Below are 20,254 nucleotides of genomic sequence, written 5' to 3'. Positions count from 1 at the left end.
ACAGCTGTTTTACAAGGCATGTTGTCAGCTCCTGCTACTTTATAATTTGCCAGCCTCCCTTACCTCTGCTTTGGGATTCTACCCAATAGTCAGGACTGCAGCAAGGGAAGACGAAGAACATAGTACAGTTTTGTACCTACCATAAATGTAGATGTTCGAGGATTCCCTTGCTGCAGTCCAATTACCCTCCCTCCTTCCCCTCTGTGTTTCAGGGTGGTTGTGTAGGTGAGTTTACATGCTTATATTTTTTGTATATATATTACTGTATATATTGTACATGTTTATTGGTGCAGGTTGTTTTTGGGACTTGTCTTTTTGGGTCTTCTGACATCTGGGGCAAGAAAAGACTGAGGAAATGACGTCGGTCATGCGCATTAGTACCCTGACGTACTGACGTCAGTCTAAGGCGCCATGACCGACGCCAGCCTACTCTGGTATTCGGGCCGACTGGGACGCGGACTATACCCAATAGTCAGGACTGCAGCAAGGGAATCCTCGAACATCTACATTTATGGTAGGTACAAAACTGTACTTTTTCAGAAAATCTGATCAGCTCTTTGTATCCTATGCTGCAGGATCTCAAGGAAAGCCTAAATCAAAACAGACCATTTCAAAATGGATAGAACATTGTATCCGTTTCTGCTACACACACCATGGGAAACCTGTGCTTGGTAACATTAGGCCTCATTCCACCAGGGCTACAGCAACATCAGCAGCCTTCCTCAGAGGGGTACCAACCAAGTATATTTTGGAAGCTGGAACTTGGAGTTCAGTGCACACCTTCACCAAGCACTACCACTTACCTGTATACTCAAAAACCAGAGCTGGCTTTGCCACTGCAGTTTTGCAGGGCCTACTAGCTTCTCCAAACCCTGTTTAGTACCAACCGCCCAGCCTTAGCTTTGGGATTCAACCCAAGTGTTATGACTACAGCAGTGTAATACGATGAACATAGTACAGTTTTGTACCTACCATAAATGTAGATGTTCGAGTGTTCACACTGCTGCAGTCCAAATTACCCTCCCACCTTCCCCTCTTCTTACCTGGGTTTTATCTATAGCTCCCTGTTTATACAATCTCTAAGATGTATTTCTATATGCTGTATTTGCTTACAGCAGTAGCTATTGTTTTCTACTTATGTAATTTACTTAGGATTATGTATTGCCTTCCTATTTGGGGGCACCTGACATATGAGGCAAGAAAAACTGAAGAAAATGGTGTCTGCTGCCTCTTTTATACCCCTGTCGCACTGACGTCAGGGAAGAAGCGACAGCAACTGTTGCCGGACCAAGACTTTGGAACTCGGGCCGACTGCGGGACCGCCTGACGGCAGATAACCCAAGTGTGATGACTGAGCAGTTTGAACACTCGAACATCTACATTCATGGTATGTACAAAACTGTACTTTGTCTGTGAAACGTATGACTTAGGGAAAACAGTTCTTAGTGTTGAAGCTGTTACGATGCAGGAGTTTGAGCAGTCTTTCACATTTTCTGTAGAAGACCCTACCAAAGGCTTAAGTAAAGGAGGCTATGCAAAAGGGAAGACTCTTACAAGTCTAGGGGAGAGAGTCCTAATTGCATCTCATGTGTTTGAGGGAATTTCATTTTAACCATACAGTGTAATGAATTCCATGTAGTGGTAGCTGCTACTTCTGTCGGCCTTTGCCTGACTTCTTTAGAAGAAGGCACATGAACAGCTTGTAGCTTGTTCTCCTGAGCTGAGTACAGTAGGGAAGGTCCACCGGCATTCTTTATTGGTCATCCCAAGAGTCCTTCATGTGCCATCTATGGTGGTGTCTCATAATGGAGGCCTCATTGGACCCCCTTCAATTTGCTTATCGAGAGAACCAGTCACTAGATGATGCATTTAATATGGGCCTGCACTATATCTTGCAACATCTTGACAACCCGAGGACATATGCAATGATTCTTTTGTGGACTTCAAGCTGTGCATTTAATACAATGATTCCAGAACTTCTTTACTTGAAACTCCCCCAGCTTCCTGCTTCCACTTGTCAGTGGATCACCAATTTTCTAACCAATAGGAAACAGCAGGTAAAACTGGAGAAATTCGCATTCAACTATTGCACGATCAATGCAGGTGCTCCCCAAGGATGTTTGCTGTCCCCACTGCTATTCTCCCCCTACACTAATGACTGTACCTCTAAGAACCCCTCTGTGAAACGTATTAAATACGCAGACGGTACAACTATCATTGGGCTCATCAGGAATGGTGATGAGTCTGCATACAGATAGGAGGTTGAGCAGCTGGCCTTTTAGTGTAGTCATAGAATAATCTGGATCTGAGCATTCTTAAAACTGTGGAGATGGGAGTGGATTTTAGGAGTGTTGCTACAAACATTATCACCCCTCTTTATATTTAATACTGCTGTGTCAGTTGTGGAATCCTTCAAGTTCCTGGGCTCTCTAGTCTCCCGGGACATCAAGTGGGGGGACCAATGTGTAGGGTCCATCATAAAAAAGGCACAACGACGAATGTACTTTCTGCTACAACTGAGGAAGTTTAGCTTCCCATAGGAACTGTTGATCAGTTCTGTACAGCAGTCATTGAGTCTGTTCACAGCTCATCCATAACAATGTGGTTTGGATCTCTGTCTAATCGTGACAAAAATAGGTTGCATTGAATAGTCATGTCTGCCAAAAATATCACTGTTGCTAATTTGTCCTGCTTACAGGACCTGTACTATTCCACAGTCATGAAAAGGGCAGGGAAAAATCATCACTGACCCTTCACATCCAAGCCACTGTTTTTGAACTATTACACTCGGCCAGACATAGATTAATACGCACCAAAACAAGCAGATATAAGAACAGTTTTTTCCCCCCACAGGCCAGCAAGTTCATAAACAGTTAACTCGGCTAATTAGGTTGGGGTATTCTTTTTCCCAAACCTCCAAGGATTCTGCAGTATTGTTTACAAATTAGTAGTCATTTCTTTCAGAGTTTTTGTGTTTCTTGCACTGAGTTGCACTTTGCACCTTGTATGTATGTGTATATTTACTTTTTTTGTCTTGTTCTTAATAGTTGCATGTACAATGGATATAAAAAGTACACACCCCTATTAAAATGCCAGGTTTTTGTGATAAAAAATGATCACAATAAATCATTTCAAACTTTTCCCACCTTTAATGTGACCTATAACCTGTACAATTCAATTGAAAAATCGGTTAGGGGAAAAATATAAAAAATAAAAAACATACAATAAACTGGTTGCATAAGTGTGCACACCCTTAAACTAATACTTTGTTGAAGCACCTTACTGATTTAATTACAGCATTCAGTGCTCTTGGGTACACACCTGCCATCAATTAGAGTCTCTGATTAAGCTCAAATAAAGTTCAGCTGTTCTACTAGGATTTTCCTGACATTTACTCAGTTGCCTGCTACAGCAAAAGCCGTGGTTCACACAGAGCTTGCAAAACATCAAAGGGATCTCATTATTGAAAGGTATCAGTCAGGAGAAGGGTACAAAAAAATTTCTACAGCATTGGATATACCATGGAACACAGTGAAGACAGTCATCAAAAAGTGGAGAAAATATGGGACAACAGTGTAAAGAACTGGATGTCCCTGCAAAATTGATAAAAAGACTAGACGAAAACTGGTCAAGGAGGCTGCCAAGAGACCTACAGCAACACTGAAGGAGCTGCAGGAATTTCTGCCCAGCACTGGTTGTGTACTACATGTGACAACAATCTCCCGTATTCTCCATATGTCTGGGCTATGGGGTAGGGTTGCAAGATGGAAGCCTTTTCTTACACAGAAAAACATCCAGACCAGACTAAAACTTGCAGAACAGTACATCAAGTCTCCCAAAAACGTGGGAAAATTTGTTATGGTCTGATAAAACCAAGGTTGAACTTTTTGGCCACAATTCCAAAAAGTACGTTTGGTGCAAAAACAACACTTCACATCACCGAAAGAGCACCATCCCCACAGCAAAGCATGGTGGTGGCGGTATCATGTTTTGGGGTTGCTTTTCTTCAGCTGGAACTGGGGCTTTAGTCAAGGTGGAGGGAATTATGAACAGTTAAAAATACCAATCATTTTTGGCCCAAAACCTTCAGGCGTCTGCTAGAAAGCTGAAGATGAAGCATTTTACTTTAAACACAGCAGTGACCCCAAGCATACATCCAGATCAACAAAAGAATGACTTCACCAGAAGAAAATTAAAGTTTTCGAATGGCCCAGCCAGTGCCCAGACCTATATCCAATAGAAAATTTGTGGGCTGACATGGAGGGCTGTGCACAAGAGATGACCTTACAATCTGTCAAGATGTGCTATGCTGATAGACTCCTACCCAAGAAGACTGAATGCTGTAATTAAATCAAAAAGTGCTTTTGCAAAGTATTAGTTTGAGTGTGCACACTTATGTGACCAGCTTATTGTATGTTTTTTATTTTTTATATTTTTCCCCTAACAGACTTGTTTTTCAATTGAATTGTACAGGTTATAGGTCACATTAAAGGTGGGAAAAGTTGTAAAATTATTTATTTTGGTCTCATTTTTTATATATCATAAAAACCTGGTATTTTAACAGGGGTGTGTACACTTTTTATATCCACTGTATGTCCTTTATGTAATTCATACTTGGGAGAGTCACTGAAACAAGAGTGAAATTCCTTGTATGCATACATACTTATCCAGTAAATATGTTTCTGATTCTGATTAGCTTTTTCTCTGTAGGATCACTGTAAGGGACCTGCTAGGTAAGTGGAGCAGAGTAGAACTGCCAGGTAAAGCTTAATTGGGGATTTAGGGGATTTTTCTACCCCATGCAAGTTTTTGTCAGTGGGTTTAATTCATGCCTTGTGCTGCAACAGTGTCGTAGGACTTGGGGTCTCACCCACAGATTCTGAAGTACAGCAAGAACTGAATAGTCATGGTGTGGACATGGAAAAATAGTAGTACTGAAGGGCATCAGGCTAAGGCAACAGAGGAGGAGGAGATGAGCCCTGCCTTCATCTCAGTTCCGAAGATCAGAAAAATCTTTGCTTATTGATGTTGATTTCTGAGAATAATAACCATTCTCACTGTATACTGTCTAGGCGGAATGCATGGTCATAGCTGTGGTATAGTTTACTTAACCAAGATTATAGATGCTTAGTCTTTACTAAGCTAATGACCACATGGGCCTTTTTAAGCATAGCCATGCATCCCAAATCTCCAACAAGTTCTGGTATTCTTGATGAGTGTAAGCAGGGTCTTCAGAGAGGAAATGTTTGCAAGCAGGAGCCTGGGAGATGAACCATTTACAGGTTCTCTGTGCCCATTAGAGAGAGAGGTGCCAAGCCAGGGATGACTTTACTGTTCTCCACCCTGTTGTCCAAGTTAACTTGAATTGGGTTAGGGAGTAACTCTGCTTCACATGGCTGCGGGAGCATGTTCCAGAGACAGGGTAGTCTCTGGGATACATACCTGTCTCTCCAGTAGGTCCTGTTTATCACAGGCCAAAGTCTAAGTCTTTAGAGTGGGTAATTCTGATGCTGTTTGTTTTGCCGATATGCAGGAAGTCCGTCATAGTGGGGTCTGGCAATGCCCTCTATGCCAGACATAGATCTCCCCTCAGCAGCCTGTAAAAGACAGAATACAAGAATATGGCATTGAGGCAGTCTGCATAGGACATTTTACTGAAGCCCTGTATTCTTTTAGTGAGGAAGTTCCATTTGTTGGATATGCCTGGTTAGGTACATACCATAGGGGGCATTGTACTCGATAGATCTGATGAAGGCCGAATACAGTGGAAGAGTGACTTTTGGACCTAGGTGCCATACATTTGTTTATAAATTGCACAACATAGGAGGAGTTCCTCACTGCTGTAGACATGTGATGGTCAAAGGCTAGATTACTGTGCGTGTCCCCAAGTCCCTGACTACTGGGTCAACTCCAAGGGTTATGTTAATATGATAGTTACCAGGGGTGGATGACTTCCCAAAGGATAATGTTATGCATTTCTTGACATTTACTAGACCATGACTCTGACACAAGTTGTATGTCTGTCAGCCCTTCCTGGAGAGGATTAGTGTTAGTGCGGGATTGTACGACTGCTCCTAATTTACATTCAACTGCAAATTTAGTCATGGGATGGTTTCAGAAAACTGCTTCAGTTATGATTGTTTTTTCACCATGCCTGTTTTTTTCACTGTTATTCCCTGTTACCATCTTATAGTAGTTTTTTTTAGCTTGGTAGTTAGTGATGCCTAATGACTGGAACTAAGAATTTCTAGACTGCATAGTGACCTCCTGGTTTAGGAATGGTAGAAAATTTAGTATACTGGTTTGTCATACTTGAATGTATTGCTGTGACCGGTACAGCTGCCGTAATTTATTGACCTGGTATTATGGACTGATATGTTGCAGTTGTGGGCATCCAGAACTTTGAAATAGAAACCAGTGAAATGAAAAAGTATGCACTTAGTAGTTTCAGTTTTATTGCAGAGAAGGTAATATAGTCATTCACATAGAGTTACACATTTTAGTTTGTAAACAAGTATGATTGCCTTTGCGTACTTTAGGAATACAGTGCTGACATCTCTCCTGGCTTTCAGATGCTTCTGAGCATTAATATGCTACTTTGGTATTTATTCTTACAAGTTGTTTCTGAATTTTGTTGTTACAGTACCAAAAATGTTTCTTGCCCTGCTTTCAGTACTCCAGCAGCAAATGGCTTGACTTTGGGCGGAGCTGGTGGAAAGATAAGAAGGGAAAGAAACGCACACTTGTCTACAAAGCCTTCTCAAGAGGAGCAGGTAAATTCAGTACTTTTTTGCAGTTTGTTAATGGAACTGAGATATTTATGTGCTATTTAGATCAATTATAGTTGTGTAGGTTGTGAGATCTTAATACCAGTTCCTTTGAACAGAGTTTACAATTTATCATTGTCTCTCCATTTCTTTGCAGTACATGTTAACTATTTAAAAGGAAAATTGCTGTATTTTTGCTTTTGGGATTATTGCACTGGTCTAAATGGTCAAGGCTCATTTATGTTCTAATGCATTTTGAACAGAAGCATTGCACAGTTCTGTGGCTCCACTGATATAGTTCATCTGTAGGAGAAATGGTACTTGCATATTATCCCAACCAGATTCTGAAGTGGCATAATTTATCTTAACCTTAAATGGGGTGTCTACACAACTAAGTAGTAGTGTGACACAGTGGGTATGAGGCAAGAAGACGGAAAACGGTCAAATTTTCTACGCCTGGGTGGCGTGCCTCATTGATTCTGTGAACTCCACAGTGCTACACTGCATTACAAGTCCTGCATTCCTCATTGCAACTTAAGCAAAGGGAAGTTACTCACAAACATTCCGTCTAACTTTTCATGGGCACTAATAATCAAAAGCAAAGTGCCTGGAAGGAAAAGTGAGTAACCGGGCAGTGATTCCTCAGGGACCGCAGCCTTTCTCCCTAGCGGAACTCCTGTGCCAGGGATGTTAAACATTATCCCGCTTCACACAGACACTGCTGCTCATCTGAACTTGTTTACTCCCAACAGGCACTTACACTATTAACAAGAGGTGCTGTAAATACTGAAAGATTCCCAGAAATATGTCCCAAATGTAACAAAGATTCCGCTGTCTGCACGTAAAGGGCTTTGAAATGGGCCGATTGTGTTGTGAACATGGTGAGTTTTCATCCATCGTAACATTAATGACGAGACAGAAGCAGCAGTCGTGTGTAGGTCAGGAAAGGATGCTCCCCATGAAGAGGAATTCTGCCATTATTCCTTTTCATATGTGAAAAACTATCTGACAGAGTAGTAAAGAGTTAGCAATCTGGTTGTGACAATACTTAAGTACCGTTGAAACTCTTGATCCGATGTCATCTTTTCCTTCTGAATTCAACCTGTAGGTTATCGGATCCGACTTTGATGCCATGTACCACAGACTTGTCTGTTCAGCTCTGCCTCCTCTACCCATAATCCTTCACTTCTCAGGGCTGCCTCCAGTCTCATTTGCCACCATCTCTGGATAGCAGAGTGTTCAGTTGCTCCGCCAAGGTGTATCCTTTTTCAGGTGTTTAGCTTGTTTTTTTCTAGATCTACCCTTTTTTTGTGGTTGTGCTTTACTGTAGTTGGTGTTTGTAGTGTTTAATAGGTAGAGCATGTTAGGATAGGATAGGTTTTAAGGTTAGATTTTCTTGGTTGACTGGCTTTTTCTTCAAGTTAGTGTTTTAAGCTTGTCTTTTGTTTTTCTTGTTAGACTTGGTGATTTAAGTATCTAAATACCCCCCTCCCCCAATCTGCTGCTATTGGTGTTACGAACCCCTTCTTGACTGAGTTGTGCTGTCATGTAGTACTTTTTTCCCCTTCTCCCCATCTAACCCTGTGGAAGTCTTCACCTGAATCATCCCCTTCTCCATCCTGGGTCTGAGCTTCTCCAGTTCGGATCCTGTTAATGGAGCATTCATCTAGTTGGTGAGTCTCCAAAGCTTCCTTTCCTTGCTTCATTGGCCAGTCAGGAGTTTAAAACCCATGGATTTGGTGCAGCTGATGCAGTGCTTTTTAGAGGAGCAGATGCAGTTAGGACTCCGCCCATTGACTTCAGGCCCTTGACCCAAAGCTTTGGCTACTTTACACTGGCCTGCTGGTTCAGAGGTTATTGAAGCTGTGTGCATTTCCTCCCATAGGGTAAAATCTGAGTAGGCCAATTTCAGCACTGACCCCCTACCTTGATTTCTCAGACTCCTGCCGTGTCAGAGCAGAGTGGGCTCTTGAGACAGAATATTGAGACGAGAGTGTCCGGATTGAGTTTGATTCTGTTTTCTGGGTCCTTCCGTCTCTCTCAGGGCATTTGCTCTGGGTAGATGTTCTTCATCTCACATTGCTGCAGTCCTTACACTTGGGTATAGCGCTGTCCTCGGTCGGCCCGAATACCAAAGTATATGGCTGACGCCGGTCATGGCGCATTAAACTGACGCCAGGACGACAGGGTATAAATGCGCATGACCGACGTCATATCCTCAGTCTTTTTTGCCGCGTGGTCCGATGCAGAAGCAAATTTGCGAGTGCAGGTTGGCGTCCTGAGATTTTCGAGCGGAGTTTCAGACCGAATCAAGTTGGCTAAGTACCCGTGGGAATATTTTGGTTTTCTTGCCTCAGTATTTTACCGGATGTCAGAAAAAGTAAATAACTGTATTTCTTGCGGAAACAGATACCACATAGGGACTACCACAGCTTGTGTATACCGTGTTTAGGGCCTGAGCACGTTGTTGGGTGTTCCTCTTGCGCTAGATTTAACAAACGTACCATAAAGAGGAGATTAGACTGCGCTAGGTTAGTCTTGAAGCGGTGCAATTACAAAATGCCGTCGGATGTTCCGGCCCGCTACCTCGAAGAAGCGCAAGGACAAAACACCTAGGCCTAGGTTAGAGGCACCAGCCGACCCGGACGTCGGTTCTTTAGAGGGCACGGTTGTGCCAGAGGCCCAAACAGAAGTTTCCCTAGAGTCCCAGGGGGAGACTTTGTTGTTACAGGATGTGTCTTCACAGGAGGTAGGCCAGGCTGAAGGGGCTTCTCAGGTAGCTGTTCTCCCCTCTCTGCCTAAGGTGGTTAGGCCTTCTCCTACTGTTACAAAGGCTTCTTCCAAGAGTAGGCCAGGTTCAGCTGTAGCGGGTGCTCCTCCTAGTACTTCAGGCCCTGTGCCCAAGAGACATATGCTTAAGATGGCTGAAGATTTAATTACACTGATTAGGGGTTCTATGCCCCCTCCTGACAAAAGGCCTAGGGTGGATCCTGAATTTGGGAATTTTGAACAGGATTCTGATATTTCTGAGTCTTGACTGAGGATTTACAGGAGTTTTCTCATTATTCTGATTCTGATGTGGATGACTCCACCCCTTCTGCTTCTCCTCCTGAGGATTTCTCATTCTCAGAGACTCTCCATGCCATGAGGGAACATTTTAAATGGGAAGGTCAGGATTTCTCTGATTCCAGGAAAAGACTAAGGAATTTTGGTTTTACCTCAGCATAGGCCTTTAGCTATACCCCCTGTTCTTTCTGTGGTGGAAGATGTTTTTGCAGAGGCTTCCCTTAACCCTGATTCTTTACCTCCCGCACCTGTTAAACCGGACAGATACTATAGGGTGCCTGAAGCTCACAAGTATCTTTTTAAAAGCCCTAGGGCAGATCCAGAGACAGTTACTCAGGGGCCTAAAGGGGTTAAGGCTTCTGTGGCTAAAAATCCAGTTCCTCAGGACAAAGAGGCAAGAGCTTTAGACAGATGGGGTAAGAAAGTGTATACTTCTTCAACTTTAGCCATGAGGGCTTTAAATTGTCAATTCCACATGCTGAGATATCAAATCTATCTCCTTTCACAGTTAAAGTCTAAGGTAGATGCTCTGGCAGAAGGTATTGAATGTAAGGAGTTACAAGATCTGGTACATGTGTCTGAACAGGTGGGTAAGCATTCCTTACAATGTGGTTTTGATGCTGTACAGGCCTCTTCCAGGGTGGCTGCCACTGGTACTGTCCTTCGCAGGCACGCCTGGTTACGGGATCAGAATTTAGCTGAGCATGTTAAGTCAAGGATCTTGGATGCCTTTTTGCAATCTGATGTGTTGTTTGGTTCGCCTGTTGAAGCAGTTTTAAAGAAAATGGAGGACAAAGCTAAATCTATGCACACTGTTAAAGATTTTTTACAGGTTCAACCACCAAAGTTTAGCAGAAACTGGCCAAGCAAGGCGTGGACATACCCTTCTTTTGATTCCCAGTCTAGGGGTAGGTCTAGGCGTGCTAGGGGCAGAGCTCAGGGTTCCTTTAGATCCAGGACAGGGGCTCACCTGCACAGTCTTCAGGGGAGGGCAGGGGTCAGCCCTTTCGTAGACAGACCCAATGACCTACCTTTTCAACTGCCAGAACCTTCACGTCTCGCAGCACCTTTAGGAGGAAGACTGACACTTTTCAAAGAGAACTGAGTTTAATTACCCAAGACAGATGGGTATTGGATATCATTCACCACGGTTACAGATTTTATTTCCATACCTTACCACCGTTCAAGGGCATGCCAGATATTCCGCCAACACAAATTGGAAGCTCACAGACAAATATCCATATTGACACAGATAGGGGCCATACAACCGTGCCTATGGCAGAAAGGGGCCTAGGATTTTACTCTCGCCTATTCCTAGTACCAAAAAGGGGAACACGTGGAGACCAATTCTGGATTTGTCTATCCTCAACACCTTCTGGACATCCCCAAGTTCAAGATGCTGACATTGCAACAGCTTTTACCCTCCTGGGCAAGGATCACTGGATGGTAACTTTGGATCTCCAAGAGGCTTACCTTCATGTCCCTATCACTCTAGGCTGCAGGAAATATCTGAGCTGGAGATTCACACTATCAATTCTCTGCATTGCCCTTTGGCTTATCCACTGCACCCAGAGTATTCACAAAGGTCCTGGCTCCAGTGATAGCTTTTTCAGGCGGAAAGGAATACAGATTTACCCTTATTTGGACGATTGCCTGATTCTGGCTCAGGGCAAGGACGAACTTCTACAGCATTTAAAGTATGTGATAACAGTGCTAAGATGCCTAGGGTATTCTGTGCGCCAACCAAAGTCCAGTCTAGTACCCTCTCAGGACATGTGCTTTCTGGGTGTGAGACTGAATACAGCAGCCCAGATGGCCTTCTTGACCCCGGACAAACAAAAGAATCTTTCCCTTTACTTCCAACAACTATCACATCAGTCCGGGCTGACTGCAAGGACAGTCCTTCAAGCCTTAGGGTTCATGGCATCTTGTATTCTGGTGCTTCCCAATGCCAAACTGCATATGAGGAAGCTACAATGGTATCTCAAGAATCTATGGACACAGCACTGCCATGATCTGGACACTGTCATTCCAATAATACCTTGCATCCAAAAGGAATTCTTGTGGTGGGCTCAGCAATGTCACCTAAACAAGGGACTTTCTGTGACCCGGCCGGAGGCAAGTCAGATTCTAACAACAGATGCCTCAGACAAAGCTTGGGGGGCTCATCTCAATGGAAAATGGATACAGGACAAGTGGCCTGCCAGACTACAACATCTACATATCAACCTAAAGGAGATGTTAGCAGTCCAGTTTGCATTAACAGCTTTCAAGGAATTACTTCTTCCAGGACAGGTGTTGATTCTAACAGACAACACAACCGTCATGTGGTACATCAACAAGCAAGGGGTACACATTCTTACCCTCTATGCAGACAAGCAATGATTCTATGGGAAACTGCTCTCAGTCTACAACTGGATCTTCAGGCAAGGTTTCTGCCGGGTGCAGAACTCCTTAGCAGATGTGTTAAGCAGGCAAATCATGGATCCCCACGAGTGGAAACTGGATCCTCAGGTATTTCAGCAAGTAACAGTGTCATGGGGAACACCAGACATAGATCTGTTCGCTTCTCCTCTAAACCACCAGCTGCCAAAGTTTTGCACAAAAGGATACACCAGGCAGCTTGGAAAGCGGATGCTCTCTTTCAGTTGGAAAAATCTTCATGTATACGCCTTTCCACCACTTCCTCTACTTCTAAAGGTTCTGCTAAAGGTAAGCCAGGACAAACCAAGAATGATCCTGATAGCTCCAGATTGGCCCCGACAGCATTGGTACCCACTACTGAGAAACCTAATAAAGGAAACCACCGTGGCCCCTGCCTTTGATTCCTCAACTGTTGTCTCAAAAGGACGGTCATTTACTCAATGTCAAGCTTCACTCTCTTCATCTCACAGCATGGCATATCCTGTTTTAGCTCATAGCAGGGCTCAACTTCCTCAACAAGTTTTGAATGTGACTATGGAAGCTAGGAGACCTAGTACAAGGAAAGTGTATGCGGACAAGTGGAAGAGATTTTTCCTTTGGAGTGCAGCAAAGGGTGTGGATGTTTCTGAGCCTGACTTAAGTGTGGCTCTTCTATATCTTACTGAGTTATTGGACAAGGGTTTGTCCTTCTCTTCCATTAAAATTCATGCTGCAGCAATTTCAGCTCACTATGACTGTGATCCACCTTTGTTTTCTCATTCTTTGTTCAAGCAATTTCTCAGAGGGGCAAAGAACATAAGACCTCCACGAGCTCCTACTCCAGCTTGGGACCTCAATTATGTGTTGGAAAAGCTCACTCTGCCACCTTTTGAGCCTGCAGCTACGGCTGAGTTAAAATATTTGTCATGGAAGACTGCTTTTTTGTTGGCCATTACCTCTGCAAGAAGGGTTTCGGAATTGCAGGCCCTTATGGCTGTTGAGCCTTTCTTGATCTTCCATAAGGATAGGGTATCTTTATGCACTAACCCTTCCTTTATGCCTAAGGTGGTCTCAAGTGTCTCCTTAAACCAGTCTATTCATTTACCTACTTTTATGCAGACCCCAAAACAGGGGGAAAAGATCTTGCATACTTTGGACGTGCACAGACAGTTACGCTACTACTTAGATAGGACTAAGGGTTTCAGGCAGTCGCAACAGTTGTTTGTTTCTTTTGCTTTAGGTACTCAGGGCAAGCCTGTGTCAAAGCAAACTCTTTCTAAATGGATTGGGTTTTGCATTTCTTTTTGTTATTCTCAGCATGGCAAGCAGATCCCAACAGGGATCAGACCTCATTCCACTAGGGCTACTGCCACCTCTACAGCCTTTCTAAGGGAGTGTCAACTAAGGACATTTTGGAGGCAGCTACTTGGAGTTCAGTACATACTTTCTCTAAGCACTACCACCTTCCCTCTACTCTAAATCTAGGGCTGGGTTTGCCACTGCTATTCTACAGGGCATTTTGACAGCTCCTGCTTCTATTTGATTTGCCATCCTCCCTTACCTCTGCTTTGGGAATCTACCCAAGTGTAAGGACTGCAGCAATGTGAGATGAAGAACATAGTACAGTTTTGTACCTACCATAAATGTAGATGTTCAGATCCACATTGCTGCAGTCAACCTCCCTCCGTCCCCTCTGTGTTAAGGGTGGTTGTGTGGTTAGGTTAGTACTTTATTAGATAATTGTTAGAAGTTGTACATAGTTTGGGTGTGGGGTGTTTAGTGTTTGGTAATTTTTTGATTTTACCCTGTTTAGGGTCTTCTGACATCTGGGGCAAGAAAAGACTGAGGATATGACGTCGGTCATGCGCATTTATACCCTGGCGTCCTGGCGTCAGTTTAATGCGCCATGACCGGCGTCAGCCATATACTTTGGTATTCGGGCCGACCGAGGACAGCGCTATACCCAAGTGTAAGGACTGCAGCAATGTGGATCTTCGAACATCTACATTTATGGTAGGTACAAAACTGTACTTTCAGCACCTCTCTCTGTGTTGGGGCATGCTGGAGTGGCCACTGGGTCAGGTGCACCCTTGGGGTCTTCGAATCCTAGGTCTGATGTCTGTGGGTGGTTGCTTCTGATGTTCTTCGTGTTTCACTGTTGCGGTCATCACATTTGGGTTATCTGCTTGCAGTAGCCCTCAGAACCCAAGTCAAATGCACCTGCATGTCAATCAAAACTAAATGTTAGCTGTACAGAATGCTCTGACAGCCTTCAAGGACCACATTCTTCCAGGACAATTAATAGTAAAGACGGACAGCACCACTGTTTTGTGGTACATAAACAAGCAGGGGGGGGTACCCATTCTTACCCCCCTCTGCAGGCTAGCCATGGCACTGTGGAACACAGTCTTGAGCTACCAAGAGCATCTACAAGCTCAGTTCCTGCCAGCAAAACTAAATACACTGGCAGACGGACTAAGCAGAAACCTCATGGACCCACACTGGTGGAAACTGGAACCAAAGACTTTCAACATGTTGACAAGCAAATGGTGGAGCCCAGATATAGACCTGTTTGCCTCCCCCAGAACTACCAGGTAGACACATTTTGCACAAGGACTCCCCACAAACACGCTAGGAAAGTGGATGCTCTGTCCTTCAGCTGGAAAAACCCATCAGTTTATGCCTTTCCTCCTCTGCCTCTCCTTTCCAAAGTACTACTAAAGATCAAGCAGGACAAACCAAGGATGATATTGATTGCACCAGACTGGCCACGCCAATACTGGTACCCCCTCTTACGCAGTGTCACTGTTGTACCCATGGCACCTGTCTCAGACCCCTACCCTGTTGTCTCAGCAGGAGAACCAAATTATGCACCCTCAGCTTCAAAACCTGAACCTAACAGCTTGGCTAATTACCTAATCTCTCCTTTACCATCCCTCAGTAAACCAGTGATGGATATCATTTTAGAGGCAAGAAGGCCTAGTACTAAAAAATCTTATGCTGAAAAATGGAAAAGATTCTGTGCCTGGTCTGTGCCTGGAACCAATCTCAAGAGATGAGCACAGCAGCCCCCAACTTACCTCATGTTCTACAATTCTTAACTGAGATGCTTCACAAGGGCCTTTCTTTTTCTTCCATCAAAATTCACGCCTCAGCCATTTCAGCTCATTATAACACAGAACCTCCCCTCTTCTCTCATCCACTGCTCAAGCAGTTCCTCAGAGGTGCCAAACATTTAAGACCACCCAGGAGAGCCCCAACTCCAGCCTGGGACCTTAACTTTGTATTGGCGAAACTCACTCTTCCTCCTTTAGAGCCAGCTGCTAGTGCAGATTTAAAATTCCTTTCTTGGAAAACATCCTTCCTTTTAGCAATCACTTCAACGAGAAGGGTATCTGAATTACAGGCCCTTATTGCAGTGGAGCCTTTCATCATCTTTCATGCAGACATGGTGTCCCTCAGAACCAATCCCTCCTTCATGTCCAAGGTGGTGTCCAGTGTGGCTCTTAATCAGTCTATTCATTTGCCAACCTTCTTTCCTAATCCACAGAACAAAGGGGAACGGATACTGCACTCCTTAGATATGCACTGACAACTTGGATTTTGCTTGGACAGGACTAAACATCTCAGGAAATCTGAGCTGCTGTTGGAATTTGCTGCAGGGGCACATGGGGAAGGCTATTTCAAAGCAAACCATTTCTAAATGGATAGGCCATTGCATTAATTTCTGCTATAAGCACCATGGAAAACCTATCCCACAGGGGATCAGACCCCCATTCAACCGTGACTGCATCTTACCTCTACAGCCTTTCTCAGAGGTGTCCCTACCAGGGACATCCTAGAAGCTGCTACCTGGAGTTCTGTGCATACTTTCACCAAGCATTACCATTTGCCAATTTTCTCTAAATCCAGAGCTGGCTTTGCCACTGCAGTCTTGCAGGGCATTATAGCTGGTCCTTGCGCTATTTAAATTCCTCCTCCCATCCTTAGCTTTGGGAATCTACCCAAATGTGATGACTGCAACAGTGAAACACGAAGAACATAGTACAGTTGTGTACACTTACCATAAATGTATATGTTCGAGTGTATTCACTGTTGCAGATTTGCTTACCCTCCCTCTAGCCCCCTGACTTTTTTTGGCTGTACCTCTACTCTCCTTTACTATGCTTAGCTTCTTGGTGTATTTGATTTTTTATTACAGGTATATCCTTGTGTGTGTATGTGTGTGTATATATATATATATATATATATATATATATATCTATATATATTTTTTTTTTGTTGTTGCTTCCCATTAAGGGGGCACCTGACATCTGGGGCAAAAAAAACTGATGTAATGGCGTCGGCTGCATGTTTTATACCCCTGACTACCTGACATCACGGAAGAAGGGACAGCAACTTACGCAGGACCCAATACTTTGTTAATCAGGCCGACTGAGGGCTACTGCAAGCAGATGACCTAAATGTGATGACTGCAACAGTGAATACACTCGAACATATGCATTTATGGTAAGTGTACACAACTTAATTTTCTGCCTTTGACATCATGGAGAGGCTGATGTTCTTCGCGTTTCACTGTTGCAGTCATTACATTTGGGTTATCTGCTTGCAGTAGCCCTCAGTCGGCCTGATTAACGAAGTCTTGGGCCCTGCGTCGTTTGCTGTCCCTTCTTCCATGACATCAGGGGTATAAAGCATGCAGCCGACGCCATTACATCAGTCTTTCTTGCCGTGCGATGCCCGACGCAAAGTGCCGGTCAGCCGACTCCTGAAATTTTCGTTTTCGAGTTTCAGAACTGAAGTCTTCAACTAAAGCTAAGTACCTTGTTGGGGAAACTTTTTCTTGCTCCTTACCGGTGTCAGTAAAAGTTAATTGCATTACTTGTGGAAAGCAAATGCCTCACAAAGATGCCTAGGCCCTGACCACAACGTACCTTGCTGTCGGTTTTGTGCCTTATTTAATCAGCACACTGTCGTCTGCATATTTTCACCTCTAAGTATTTTGGTTCTTGGTTCAATTATCCAGAAATGTCATCTGTTAGCCATCCGACTACCGGTATTCCGAAAAAATGCAAAGATAAAGACAGAGACAGGCCGCCTAGGTCCAAAGCTGCCGACTACGCTTCTCCTGAGTACTCAGTGAGGTGCTTTTGCAGCCCCTGATACCTGCTACTTCTGATTCGCAGGCCTCTACTGAGACCCATTCGGAGTCCGGTGTGCCGCGAGATGCTTCAACTGTGGAACCTGTAGATGTCTCTACCTTGGATGGGTCCGGAGCTGCTGTGCAGGCACCGGCTTCTGAGGGTGTATTCAGGCCTACGGACTTGCATATTAAACTGACGCCTCCTCCTTCACTTAGGCCTAAATCTCGAACCATGCCTAAGAAGTCGACACCCATGCCGCATGCTCAGACCTCTTTGCCTAAAAAACAAATGATAAGAATGGCTGAAGGTCTTATAACTCTAATCAGGGGAAGCCAACCACCCCCTTCTAAGTGACCTAGGACTGAAGTTGTTTATGAATGTTCTGACCAGGATTCTGATTTTTCTGATTCTTCTGCTGATCTGGATTTACCCTTATCTACTTAGGAGGATTCTGATGCAGAGGAGTCTATTCACTCTGCTTCCCCTCCAGAGGATTTTTCTTTTGGTGAAACCTTGCATACTCTAAAAGGGAGCATTTCCACTGGGAACGCCAGGATTTTTCTGATTCAAAAAAGAGGCTTAGGGATTTCTTACTCCTACCTCCACGTAGGCCTTTAGCTATACCTCCTGTACTAGACATTGTTAATGATGCCTTTTCGGAATCTAGTTTGGCCCCTGATTCTTTGCCTCCTGTTCCCAGAAAACCTGACAGATATTACAGGGCTCCTGATTCACACAAGTTCCTTTTTAGAAATCATATTGCAGATCCAGAAACTATTTCTCAGGGACCCAAGGGCATTAAGGCTTCTACTACTAAAAATCCTACCCTTTCTGATAGAGACTCCAGGGCGATGGATAGATGGGGTAAGAAGGTTGACACTTCGCATCCTTGGCCATTAGGGCTTTAAACTGCCAGTTTCATATGTTAAAGTATCCACAACATGTTATTGGATTGCTTAAACAGAAAATGACGTTGATTCTTGTCTGTGCTGAAAACAAAGAATTACAGAATTTAATGCATTCTGCTGAACAGGTTGGAAAACATGCAATGCGGATTTGATTCATTAGAGGCCTTTTACAGGGCTGCTGTTACTGGGTCTGTGCTCAGAAGGCATGCTTGGCTTAAGGAGCAATCTTTGCCTGATCATGTTAAAGCTAAACTGTTGGATGCTCCCTTAAATCTGGACCGCCTGTTTGGCAACAAAGCTGAGGTAGCTCTTAAAAAGATGGAAGGTAAAGCTAAATCTATGTAAACTGTTAAAGATTTCTTACAAGTTCAGCCTCCAAGATTTAGTAGACATTGGCCCTCTAAGAATTGGTCCTTTCCAGCCCCTTCCAGGTCTTCTTAATCCAAACCAGACACAGCAAAAACCCCAGGTTTCAGTCTCAGGGGATGCACAAGACTAAGCAGTGGGGGGTTTCCGCATCCAAATCTGGGAGTAATAAGACTCCCCCCTATGGAAAACTGTCTCAATGACTTGCTTTTAAAACTTACAAGCACTTCTCAACTGAATGCTCATTTAGGCGGAAAGATTGGTCTGACGGCAAAAAACTGGGAACTCAATACCCAGGACAAATGGGTTTTAAATATAGTGTCCCAAGGATACAGATTTCACATCAACATGTTACCAACACCAAGCGGGTGGCCAGATGTACCCCCAAATCAGTGGGCAGAGGCCCAAAATCAAGTACTCTCCCTCTTAAGCATGGGGGCTATTCAGTTGGTACCAGAAGAGGAAAAGGGACAAGGCTTCTGTTCGAGACTTTTCCTGGTACCCGGAAAAGACTATTCCTGGCGTCCTATCCTGGACCTTTCTACTCTAAACACCTTTCTGGTGATTCCAAAATTCAAGATGCTGACTCTTCACCAGCTGCTTCCTATGCTAGGCAAAGATGCCTGGTTGTCAACACTAGACTTAAAAGAAGCATACCTGCACATCCCTATCAGGGAGTCTTGCAGAAGATACCTACGCTTCAAAGCAGGCTTCATGCACTATCAGTACTCTGCACTGCTCTTTGGCTTATTTACTGCACCCAGGGTATTCACAAAGTGCCTAGCTCCAGTCATTGCATTTTGCAGGTAAAGAAATATTCAAATATACCCTTACCTGGACGATTGTCTAATTCAGGCAGAAAGCCAGGGCATACTTTTGAATCATCTGGCTTTTGTTCAAAGGGTGCGGACTTGTCTGTGGTACACCATATACGAAAATAAATCACACCTGGTACCCTGTCAACAAATTATATTCCTGGGAGCAAGCTTGAATACAACTTCCCAGATGGCTTTCCTCACGCCAGAGAAACGGATTAATTTGACAACCTACTTCAAACAAGTGGCCACAAAAACCCTGCTATCTGCAAGGCAAATACTGGAAGCCTTGGGGTTCATGGCCTGCTGCATTCTTCTAATTCCATATGCAAGGCTGCATATGAGGAAACTACAGTGGTATCTCAAAAGCCTATGGTGCCAACATTCTCAGGATCTAGAAGCAATGATTCCTATCATACCTTGCTTACTCCTAGAGTTCCTTTGGTGGGCCGAGGCCTGCCACCAAAACAGGGGGCTACCATTCACACTACCGCCTGCCTCCCAAACCTTAACAGACGCATCAGACTATGCATGGGGGGCTCACCTGGCAAGGAAGTGCATTCAGGGCAAATGGAAACTCAAGTCAAATGCACCTGCACATAAATCAAAAAGAAATGTTAGCTTTACAAAATGCTCTGACAGCCTTCAAGGACAACTAATGATAAAGACAGACAACACCACTGTCATGTGGTGCATAATCAAGCAGGGGGGGGGGTACACATTTTTACTCCCTCTGCAGACTAACCATGGCGTTGTGGAACACAGCCTTGAGCTAACTAGTGAAT

General features: G+C 44.1%; 1 protein-coding gene across 1 annotated transcript in view; it reads left to right on the top strand.

Moving 5' to 3' along the window:
* The window catches only part of NUP153 (nucleoporin 153), a gene marked incomplete in the record, with an annotated part of 2,476,866 nt that overhangs the window by 424,584 nt on the left and 2,032,028 nt on the right, over positions 1 to 20,254 (top strand). Inside the window, 1 exon segment of the mRNA XM_044065729.1 lies at positions 6,644 to 6,773. Within this exon segment, the coding sequence (XP_043921664.1) occupies positions 6,644 to 6,773 (130 nt within the window).

Source organism: Protopterus annectens, chromosome 3.part0 (genome assembly GCF_019279795.1).
Source record: "Protopterus annectens isolate FY-2018-M chromosome 3.part0, PAN1.0, whole genome shotgun sequence".
In the NCBI taxonomy this organism is placed as follows: domain Eukaryota; kingdom Metazoa; phylum Chordata; order Ceratodontiformes; family Protopteridae; genus Protopterus; species Protopterus annectens.
This window is presented reverse-complemented; position numbering and strand designations above follow the sequence as displayed.